The sequence below is a fragment of the Orbicella franksi genome, chromosome 13 (genome assembly GCF_964199315.1).
Source record: "Orbicella franksi chromosome 13, jaOrbFran1.1, whole genome shotgun sequence".
NCBI classification, from domain to species: domain Eukaryota; kingdom Metazoa; phylum Cnidaria; class Anthozoa; order Scleractinia; family Merulinidae; genus Orbicella; species Orbicella franksi.
The window spans coordinates 16,582,772-16,593,722 of NC_138157.1; the positions used below are offsets into that span (position 1 = coordinate 16,582,772).

At 39.2% G+C, this 10,951-nt stretch overlaps 2 protein-coding genes across 2 annotated transcripts; one reads left to right on the forward strand and one right to left on the reverse strand.

Moving 5' to 3' along the window:
* The first annotated feature begins 303 nt into the window (after positions 1–303).
* LOC145466513 (collagen triple helix repeat-containing protein 1-like) lies at positions 304–2,833 on the forward strand. Its single transcript, XM_081450239.1, has 3 exons — positions 304–886; positions 1,234–1,527; positions 2,387–2,833. The coding sequence occupies exons 1-3, from the start codon at positions 800–802 to the stop codon at positions 2,741–2,743; spliced, it is 738 nt and encodes a 245-aa protein (XP_081306365.1). The 5' UTR covers positions 304–799; the 3' UTR covers positions 2,744–2,833.
* Positions 2,834–6,773: 3,940 nt separating this feature from the next.
* On the reverse strand, positions 6,774–9,939 carry LOC145465847 (uncharacterized). The gene has a single exon (XM_081449601.1). The coding sequence runs from the start codon at positions 9,937–9,939 to the stop codon at positions 8,173–8,175; it is 1,767 nt and encodes a 588-aa protein (XP_081305727.1). The 3' UTR covers positions 6,774–8,172.
* Between the last annotated feature and the right edge of the window lie 1,012 nt (positions 9,940–10,951).

Below are 10,951 nucleotides of genomic sequence, written 5' to 3' on the forward strand. Positions count from 1 at the left end.
ACAGGTCTTGTGCACGGGACACAAATTTGCTGCTTTCCTTTGGTCTTCTCCTTTTCACTCATTTTTTTTATACTTCTTCTATTTGTCTCTTTATTTCCATCTGTCCAGCTAAAAGCTTGTCATTGTAATGATGCGTGTTTGGGCCAGATTGATCACCGATTTTGTATTGTCATAAGTTCACGGCTGACTTCTCCTCCATAACATATTTACGGTTTCGCACTACACATTAATTGCTGCTTTTAAAAGTTACCTTAAAGCTTGTGAAGCAATAATTAATGCATATCCATAAAATGACCTTGAGGTCTACCAATTTTGTTATCACAACAGCTTATACCCTGGGACAAATAAAACTTGCTTCAACCTGCAAATTATATACTTGAGAGGGCAAATTATGTTACCTAAGAATAACACAGTTTCATATTAGAATTTTTTGGGCAGTAAAACGACCTGAACCTTGTACTTTTTGTGGAAAACTGATATTTTAGACTTTTCAGAACTTCATCGATGTTGTCATTTTCAAGTGGTCATGTCATAATTCTTTAAATGTTGGCATGGTCCGTGCGCCAAGTTGTCTTAGCTGATAAATGCTTTCGATGAGTGACATTTTAAGGAACAGCTTTGAAGAATACTAAAATGGTGTTTATCATGTCATCGGTAACTACCTATGTAAGCGAAGTCAAAACTAAACACCCCTCCCCCCCTCCCCCCGAGTTCGCACACACAAGCTAATTTTAATGTATATTCTAATCCACAGGTCACTGAAATCGTAAATCCTTTGAGAGAAGTACAGCTCACCATCATGTTAAGTTTATTGATTATTTTGCTGGCGACAATCTGTATTGCCACGGGAAACCTTGACAGCAAACAAACCGGAGGTCAAACCACGGTACAGCCAGATACTGAAATAGCACTGTTATGTACTATTACTTCAGTTTACTTCACTTAATCATTTCTGCGTTCAAAGAGCCATAACAAACAGCTGTCGTGTCCCTTAACTGTATGTTATAAGAAAATTGTAAGAAATTAAAGACGGTGCAAGATTTCGCGGAACTGGCCCCCAATCACAGTGTTATAGGTTGAAACCATTTCAGACCAAAGGGGAGATTGGAGCGTAAATATACCTACAGTAGTTCACATGATACAACGGCTCTTTACAGTGTAACTTATAAGAGCACAAAGACTATTAATATGCACTGTTAGCTCCTTAACGTGTATGCGTCGTTTTATTCAAAGCCATCTTCCGTCTGCTGCGCATGTCAGCCTGGCACACATGGCAAGCCTGGTACCCCAGGGATACCCGGGCGGGATGGACGTGATGGTCGTGACGGAAATCAGGGACCTACGGGAATGATTGGACCAGTAGGACCTCCAGGACTGCAAGGAACAAAGGGACAAACTGGTGCCCAGGGGCCGAGCGGACCAAAAGGGGAGCGCGGGGATGTGGCACCTGGTCTGATGTCTTATAAGAATTGGAAAGAGTGCGCATGGAAAGACTTGAATGCAGGCCAAGATAACGGTCTGATCAAGGTGATTAATTTTTGTAGAATGCACAAAGCTTTTATTTTATACCAGATAATAACACACAGCTTTCTCAAGCTCATTGAGCACGAGTTAGCGTTGTTTTGAGATAGTTTTGCAATGAGTATTTGTTTAAAAACTGGGGAACCGTAGCCAAGTCAAAACATATTAAGTTTGTAAAAAAGCGTTCACTGGCTATACAAAGTCAAAACTTTCGAGCTTTAGGCTGACAGACTACAGCCTTCGTTGGATAAATTAAAATGGAAAAAAAGGACGACTACAAATATATACATGTACCAAAAACAAGTGGGGCTATAAAAAGAACATATCAAAATGGAAAAAATATGTGTCAATAAACTAATTGTTCTTTTTTAAAAGAATAGAATATTGATCGGGGAGCGGCCTTGAATTGTTATCTTTATGATTTATCAAAGCGGTGTGCCATGATTCTAGCGTCTTGCGGATACAGAAAGAACCCTTGTCAATCACTTGAAATTATTCAAGTCAATAGAGTAATTTGAAGGTCAAGCGTGTTAGCGATGTTGGAGCCTCTTTCCAAAGTCTTCATAATCCTCATGTGTTCCTTTTTCCTTGTTTCAAAGCATCTGCCACTCTCCCCTGCGTACCTCCATGGACAGTCGGCGCAAAATATTTTGTAAAGAACACCACCCATTTTATCCATCGTGTTCATCTGTTTTTCAATTCCGTGGTTGATTTAGAGCACGTAAGCGATTTCAGCAAGTTTTAATTTCTCTCTATCACTCTAAAATACAGAAAAGATGTATAATTATCGTTGAGTGAAAGCTTTTACTTGTAAATGATCAGTTATCGATTTCTTTCATTTTTATTCTCTTTCCATTCTGTACAGGAGTGTCTGTTCAACAAGAACTTCTCTGACACTTCCCTCCATGTTTACTGGACTGGTACTCTTAGAATCTACAGCTGTGACAACTGCTGCAAACGCTGGTATTTCACTTTTAACGGCGCTGAATGTTCGGGCCCCCTTCTAATTGATGGTATTGTGTACATGGGGAAAGGAAATGGTCAAAATCCCCATCGCGTCCGGCATATTGAGGGGCACTGTAACAACATCCATAATGGCGAGGTGCGCGTGGGATTCTGGGTCGGTAATTGTGCCGGATTCAGTGGAAGTTATAACGCCCACACTGGATACAAATCAGTGTCCCGAATCTTTATTGAAGAAGTTCCTAATCCCCAGGCTTAATTCTTGACACAGAACATCCATTCCTGCATAAAGGCTTATAATGGGACGGAGATAAGTTACCTAATTATACAACGCGGGGTTTCTGTGATTACTGGGAATCTCTCTTTATTTTTTTCACGTCTGCTGATATAAAATAAATGACAGGAAGAGTGACAAAGAGATCTCCGCTTGTCTTACTTTGTTTGTCTAAGATTACTAAATACGCCAAAGTTTTTTACTATTTTTCGCAAATCGAAAAGTTTTCAAAAAATGTAAAATCATTATAAAATTTCCAAAAATTGTTGAGTACACAAAGGAGTCATATGCAGGGAAGTCCACGTGACCACGAATTTTACAAAAGTTGCAAAGATGACGGTTATAGAAAATCCAAAAAACACCCCTAAGGAAAAGCACAAGCTCAATCACATCCCGCAATCAGGTACTAGCCGGAATAATGTCGAATGAGATAGAAAGAAGGCCTTTACGAGAACAGCTGCCAACGGGCAATTGTGCCGGGAGGGGCAAAGGAGCTGAAGGAAATCAATGTTAAAAGGCCGAAACGGAAAATGTTTAAAAGCAATAATAGCAAGAAAAACTGAAGAGAAAAAGGAAAGATGCTAAGAGTGCAACAACTGCAGTACCAGTGACACTCCAGTTCACTAACTTGAGACAAAATTTAAAACAGTATGATCGCCAATCATTTCTAGGAATATGATTTTAACTTTGAAAGTTCTTTCTTATCCCATATCCGGTTTTTCGATTTGTTAAAATAAGCTTTTAACAAATGCGAAAACAAGGCATTAGACTAACCAAGGATGACTTCGGTGATTCTGCTGCTATTTTATACATGTATACAACATAGACATCGAGCCAATTTTATACAGTTTTTGAACTTATTAACTTGGTTTTCATTTCCCAATGCACTCATTTGAGCTAAGCATTGAAACCGGCTTGTTAAAACTATAATCGCCTAAGAGTTTGAAGAGAAAGTAAAGTATAGAAATTGCGATAAATTAAGTCCCTGAACTTGACGTCAAAGCTCGCATAGTTATTACTTTCAAGAAAAAGACTGGACCCCGTGCCCGGTGAGACTGTTAACAGCAGCCCTTTTCTCGGCGTAGGGTCTGACGAGTGTTTCACGCTATCGGCAAACGCATAAGGCCAAAACAGGACGGTTATCCATTTTAGGCTGAAACGTCTCGCCTCATAATCCTTGCCAAAGTTCGAGAGAATGGCAGATTGCCAGCAGTCTATGTCTGGTAAGTTTCAAAGTCTTTATCGCCTGCGGCATATCAAATCGCAAAACAGTCGCCTTGCTGGCCCACTCTGCTTCATCTTATTACTTTTTCAATGCTGTAACGAATTATGGCTATGCAGATAAAGCTTGTGGTTATAGATTACTTGATTAAATAGACGAAAGGGCCGTGTGCGTCACATAGAAAGAGCTAAATTCCAAAAAAAAAATGTGACGGTTTTACAAAATTGGTTTTGTATGAGAACCATATGCAAAGAAACTCCAACTGACCAGGAACTTTACAAAATTTTCGAAAATTACAAACATGACCAAAAATGTAAAGAAAAAAAAAAAAAATGCACTGGCTTTAAAGCTTAAGTGAAAACACGAACCCAACACTTAATTTGTGTTCAGATAAATGATGGAATGAGTCAAATGGAATGGAAAGAAGGCTTTCATTCCTAAGAATTGCTATAATTACAATACTTATGATACTGCGCAGATTACCAAGCGACAAAAGAATTCCACAAGGCCAATACAACAATTGGAAAGGCCAAAATATCAAGAAAAAAATAAACAGATAAAGAGAATCACCTGAAAGAAGATAGGCTAAAACAATGGAATCAACAATGCGCGATTCAATAAAGGACCTAAAACAATAAAGACCACGAGAGCAATAACAGTACCAGAGACATTCCAATCCAACCTAAAACGCTTTTTAACCCGCCAAAGCAGGCTTTACTTTTAATCCTGTTTTTATTAAATTATATCAAGTAAACCTTCATAATTCGCCCCATATCCGAAATTCGCAACTATCTAGATCTGTTTAGTAAGCCAATGACTCTAGAAACGTACTCAGGCTAAATATGGAATGACAGCGTTCACTTCCAAATGGAAATATGAAAAATTAGCCGTCGTCGTTCGCGTTCCTCAGACTACGTAAAACGTAGTCATTGTCTACTTGCACAAATCCCATAACACACCTCTTTTAACCCCAAATTTTGCGTAATCATTGTGGGCAATTTCTCCTGGGACATGAAGATGTCCCAAGAAAAATCTAAGACAATGCCTATGCAAATTCTTTGGGGGTAAAAGAGGTGTATTATGAAATTTGTGCAAGTAGAGAATTCCACGTTCTTGATTTGCAAAAGACGGCAAAGAAATGTTCAAAGATCTATAACACGCGTTCACAGCTATTATTTTGCTAATAAAACCTTTTGTTAGCTGACGTCCTCATTGCCGTCGTCTTCGTCGTCTTGGCTTGCTTGATTTCCCTTCTACAGGGCGAAGAACGCAAGGATTGTACTGGACTAATTTAGCACGGGCGACATTAAAACTAGAGTGGTTCTCTTGCTATTTCAGTTTAACCCCACTCTCCTCCGAAAAGGCTTCAATTTTTTTTTCCGGGTGGGGTATCCACTGAGTAATGTAAGTGCAGGCGCAGGGTTACGGTCCATTCGACTTTGTGCCTGCACTAACTTCGCACAGCCGATTTATATAACGAACGTTCGAACCTCTTTGTAAAAGAGAGGTATAACCCATGCATATGTTCGTTTTCAAATGCACACAAATGACTTCACAAAGCTGGCTTTCTCGAAATATGTTTGCCTGGGATTTTGGAGAGGAGTCAAAGTAAAGAAATTGTGCAACTTCGTTTCCAGGGTTTTGCCCTTAGAGATTGGCAGGGGGAACGAGCTTGGAAATTGTGGTAAATAAGCTGAACAAGAGATGTCTGAAACGAGCAGAGTGATTAATTTCAAGAGAAGTACTGCTTTATTGTGCTGCCTCATGTAACTGAAGGCATATCCGTACCACGCGGTCGATGATTAAGAGATTAATGATTGACCGTTTTTATACTAGAGGAAGCATTATCTGTCCAGAAGGATAATGCGTCCTCGCCGTTTTTATACTAAAGACGCATTATCTGTCTGGACGAGCTTGGGCAAACATTTGTAGTTCGTCTGGTTGAGCGTCTCTAGTATAAAGGCGGGCACAAGATGTATTATGCTTCTAGAGGAACTCTCGAATCTCTCGAAGCGCATCGTTCAAGGCGTATTTCGAAGAATAGTTCGTTTAGACGCATAATAAGTCTTGTGCGCGTCTTTATGCTGGAGACGCACATCCAAACGAACTACGAATGTTTGCCCAAGCTCGTCAAGACAGATAATGTGTCTTTAGTATAAAAATGGCAATTAAGGTTAAGTGACTGGTGTGAAGTTTATTTTGCCTGCACTCTATTATATCGCAGAAGATTTCGTCCTGCTTTGCTTATCTTTGTTCTTTTTTTAAGGATTTATGATCATTCAAATAAACGATTTGCTGTTGTTCCTTGGAATTTGTAAAAAAAGAAGACAAGCGCCTGTGCGTCACAAACCATCTCCGTGACGAAAAGCTATTTCGCGTCACGTTTACTCTGAAATCAGTGGCCGCGGCAGCAAATCTTTTATTTCCTCTGATTGTAGATTTAACAGAGTCGACTTTTCCTTCACAGAAACACCTCAACAACAAGAAGGAATTAGTTAATCCTTAAAGCAAAGACGCACTTGTAGTGTGGAGCTGTTCAGGAAGGGAGAACAAAAAAAGTGAGTGCGCGCGTATTTAATAATAATAATAATAATAATAATGATAATGATAATGATAATGATAATGATAATGATAATGATAATGATAATGATAATGATAATGATAATGATAATGATAATGATAATGATAATGATAATGATAATGATAATGATAATGATAATGATAATGATAATGATAATGATAATGATAATGATAATGATAATGATAATGATAATGATAATGATAATGATAATGATAATGATAATGATAATGATAATGATAATGATAATGATAATGATAATGATAATGATCGTTTCCCAAAACTGTTGTTCCCTTACAAAGTTTGATCTTCATCTTGGCAATTAGCCATTTGATTCTGGCTTCAACCCTGTTGTCTATCTAAGGAGAAGGTAAACATGAGATTTTAACAGTTTCTGAAATAAATTTAACTTGCAACCCATTTTTAAGAGCATTACTTTGTGCTTCGCCATCTGTGTTAAGGGAACGCAAAAAAGAAGCCCGAATGTTCCTCTTAATGTAAACTTGAAAGGTTCACTTTGATTTCCGTCATTCCGAGAAATCCATCTTTTCCGCCATCAATCAAAAAAGATTACTATTAGAAGTTATCTTGCAAGTTCCCAAGCATCAATCAACTCTTTTATTTTTTGAAGTCGGAAAAGACGGATTTCCCGGATTTCCCGGAGAACTGACTTACAGTAATTAAGGGAAGTAATATAATACTACTCTTTATATCTGTAAGTATACTTACAGTAAAAAGGGAAGTATTACTGTAAGTCAGTTTCCCGGGATATCCGGAAAATCCGTGGTTTCCACTGTCAAATGTAAGTGTCTTGCATTAATGATTTCATGAACAGTCAATTCATACTGTAAGTTGCCAAGCATTAATCTACTCTGCTTTCTGAAGTTGGAAAACACGGATTTTCCGGATTTCCCGGAGAACTGACTTACAGTAATTAAGGGAAGTAATATAATACTTCCTTTTTTTACTGTAAGTATACTTACAGTAAAAAAGAGAAGTATTATATTACTTCCCCTTATTACTGTAAGTCAGTTCTCCGGGAAATCCGGAAAATCCGTCCTTTCCACCATCAAATCTAAATGTCTTGCATACTGATTTTATGAGCAGTCACTCCATACTGCAAGTTCCCAAGCATCAATCTATTCTCTTTTTGGAGATGGAAAAGACGGATTTTCCGGTTTACATAGAGAATTGACATATTTATCGAATTTAAGATGTGGAAATGCTTTAAAACATCCTTTAGATTTCTACACTAGTTGCATTCGAAAAATCGGAAACCCTGTGGTGCAGAAACGCTTTGAATGAAGATAAAAAGGACAAAGTAATATATATCTGGAGTATTTTTGCCGTAAAGAAAGCCGTTGATTTAATACGTTAAAAATGCTATCTGGTTGCTTGATTACGCGGTACGGACTAATGTGTTCGCCAAAAGGTCAATTAGTTGCGACACTCACAATATCGTAATAACTGGAATCTATCCGTTGTTAATTCGGTGAAAAGTACGCCGTTATAAAACATTTCTTGTTTCTATTTTAAGAGGATAATATCAGTTTGAGTTGGTTTTGTTCCAATGATAACTAGAGCACACCACGATTTTTTTTTTTCAAAGTCCTTTTATCGGTCGTATAATTTAGAAGGCGAACCGAATTTTCTTGCCGCCCGGCTCAGCAGAGAGTTGGCTGTCCTAACCTTTTGAAAACGAAATTCGGGGTCTCTTAGGATCGCTTGCCATTGACCGAAGCCGTGTTTTTTAAGTCCAGCTTTTAGGTATTTGTCTTCTTCAGGAGAGAACATCACATTTTTTCTTCTCGCGCCAATTTCGTTCGGCCTGAAAGCATCTTCGCGTGTTAGTCTCGGCACGCCTGCTAGACGCTCGGGTTGTTTTTTCGTGATCACTTCGACCTCGTCGGTAGAAGGAGTGTCACTATTGTCAGCATTTTGATCTTGCGAAGAGCTTGACAGGTCTGAAAGCCTCGAGCGCACTTCCATTTCTAATTCTGTTCCCCTGTCACCGTGCAATTCTTTCAAACATTTGTGTGCCTTACTAGCGACGTCACGCGATCGTTGCTTTTGATAGTGAACCCTTGCCACGACAGAGCTGTGTTTCTGATCCTCGGATATTGTGCTTTGCGCGTTGCTACTAAGTTGCCTGCAGCTTGCGGTCTCGACTATTTGTCGATAGCGAGTCGGATGAACGTACTTGCCTGTTGCATCGAAGACAAGTTTACTCATTAGTTCTCCTAGCTTGTTGTGTTGTCCTCCATTTCTCGTCACTAAAACATAATCACAGTTCGGCTTGAGCAGAGGGCGTGTATGATTGATGTAGCCATCTAACACTTGCATGCTAGTCTCAGTCAGGTAAAGAGAATCGAAGCCAAACTTTCCTGCTGTTTTGAACATTTTCTGGTCGATAAATCCGCCGTTGGTTTTAGCGTTGTTCACCATCTCAACAGTTAAATATTGATATGTCATCGGGCGCGATCCTTTGACCTTGATAAACAAATATACGGCGAGAAATTTGGTAGCAAACGATAAGTCTAGTGGGGATATTGTACCTGGATCATCCTTGCATGATTTTAGCACGCTTTCGTAGCGCGGCAAATAACGCCCTACGACTTCCAAGAGCTCTTCTAGCGTAGCCCAGTGTCCCTTGGCTTCTAAGGCTTCGATATCGAGTTCGCTCGTCCATTGTAATCGCATCATCTTGGAGACGGTCTTGCGGACTCGTTTTAAGTACAGCTCTGTGGAAGATAATCCTCTTAATACCGATTCCGAAGCTCCATTGACTTTTCTGAAATCCCCTAATTCTGCAATGGCGTCCAAATAGCCTATGCGCCCTGCGTGCCCGAGATTCCACTCGTCTTGCATCATGTCAACAAATTTGAAAAGTAGATTGGGCGAACATAGACTAAAGTCAACGATTTCAAATGTAAGATCCTCCTCTTCTTCGCAACAGAATTTAAGAAACTTCAAACACTTGCTGACAATTTGGTGCGCTTGCCGATCACTTTTACAACCTCCGCCACTGCCGGTGAACCAGGACAAGAAATCTTGTGCGATTTCACTTGACATGGCAAAAGAGACAACTCTTCTAGATTTAGGTGGAATCTTGTGATCACTGACCTCCATTTTGTTGCTTTTTTGTTGGCCTGATTCAATCTGAGTGATGTCTGGCTTTTCGTCGAAATAAAAGTACCAACGATGTTTGTTCTTTGCGTGTTTTCTGCATCCTCTTGCCGTTGTAAACCCATCATGATTGCAATCTTGCACTGGACAGTGAAAAAGGCCATCAGAATCGTCTTCTTCTAAGTGAAGTCGTTTGGGTTTAGGAGATGCGTTTCCTAACTTTGACCAGTCGATTTCCACTCCTCTTTTGTTCATCTTTTAATATCCGATATGTGAAGTTTCTCGCGAGACTACTGTATTTATAATAAATAGCTGACTTGTTATCCATCTGGCCCGCTTCTCACACAATAAAACCAAACAAAGGAACAAAGGGGCAGGTCTCATCTTGTCCCAACCTGCCCTTACCTGATTAAGCATGCAGCAGGCAAGCCAGGCTAGAATTTGAATTTGCCCTCGATCGCGCATGTTAGAATGGTAAAGTAACCTCGGAACTTGTGTTCGTGTTCACCAACGCTAAATAGGAACCCTCGTTCCCATTAAGTGACTCAAATAAAACAACGGAATGCTAGTTCCTCTTTAACTTAAAGCGGAACTAATTCCAGTTTGGAAACAAAACTATTGTTTCCATGCTTTCAGCAGAAAAAAGGACCAAAATTGCTTTTGAAAGGGACCAATTAAAACATTTGGGAACGACAAGCAGCGATTAGGAACAGCACGTTCCTAATTGCAAATAAGATAAGACTAAAGTGGAACAATCGTTCCTTAATATTGAACTCCGGAACTTACTATGCTGGTCAATGGGAACGAATTGTGTAAAAGAGAACACTCGACAAAATCGGAACCATTCGAAAAGGAACATTTGTTCCTGAAAAGATAAAAACGGAACAAAGAGTTCCCTTTACTCGCAATAAAAAAGGAACTTCGTGTTCTTGTTTAAGACAAAAGGAACCCGTTGTTCCGATTTCAGACATCGTTGTTCCTAGGACTGATTTCGGACTAAAAACAAGTTCCTATTGGTGTCTTCTAAGTTTGTTCCTTAAACAATTAGAGGAACAAAGCAGTAAAACTCGCGGAACGGTAGCTTTTCAAGAAAGCCATTATTTTTTGCGTCGCATCAATTACAATCATGATTTGAAAACTTGCTAAATTAAGGAATACGCCAACAAGGCGGGCAAAAAAATATCGACGAAAAAGATGGTGTTAAAAGCCAAAATCTCTGCTGTCATCAATTTTGGGGAATGTTAATGATAATGATAATGATAATGAT

Coding starts and splice junctions, on each gene's coding strand:
- LOC145466513 (XM_081450239.1), top strand. CDS start 800: ATGTTAAGTTTATTGATTATTTTGCTGGCGACAATCTGTATTGCCACG. Junction 887..1,233: donor AAACCGGAGGTCAAACCACG/GTACAGCCAGAT, acceptor TTTTATTCAAAG/CCATCTTCCGTCTGCTGCGC. Junction 1,528..2,386: donor AAGATAACGGTCTGATCAAG/GTGATTAATTTT, acceptor CATTCTGTACAG/GAGTGTCTGTTCAACAAGAA.
- LOC145465847 (XM_081449601.1), bottom strand. CDS start 9,939: ATGAACAAAAGAGGAGTGGAAATCGACTGGTCAAAGTTAGGAAACGCA.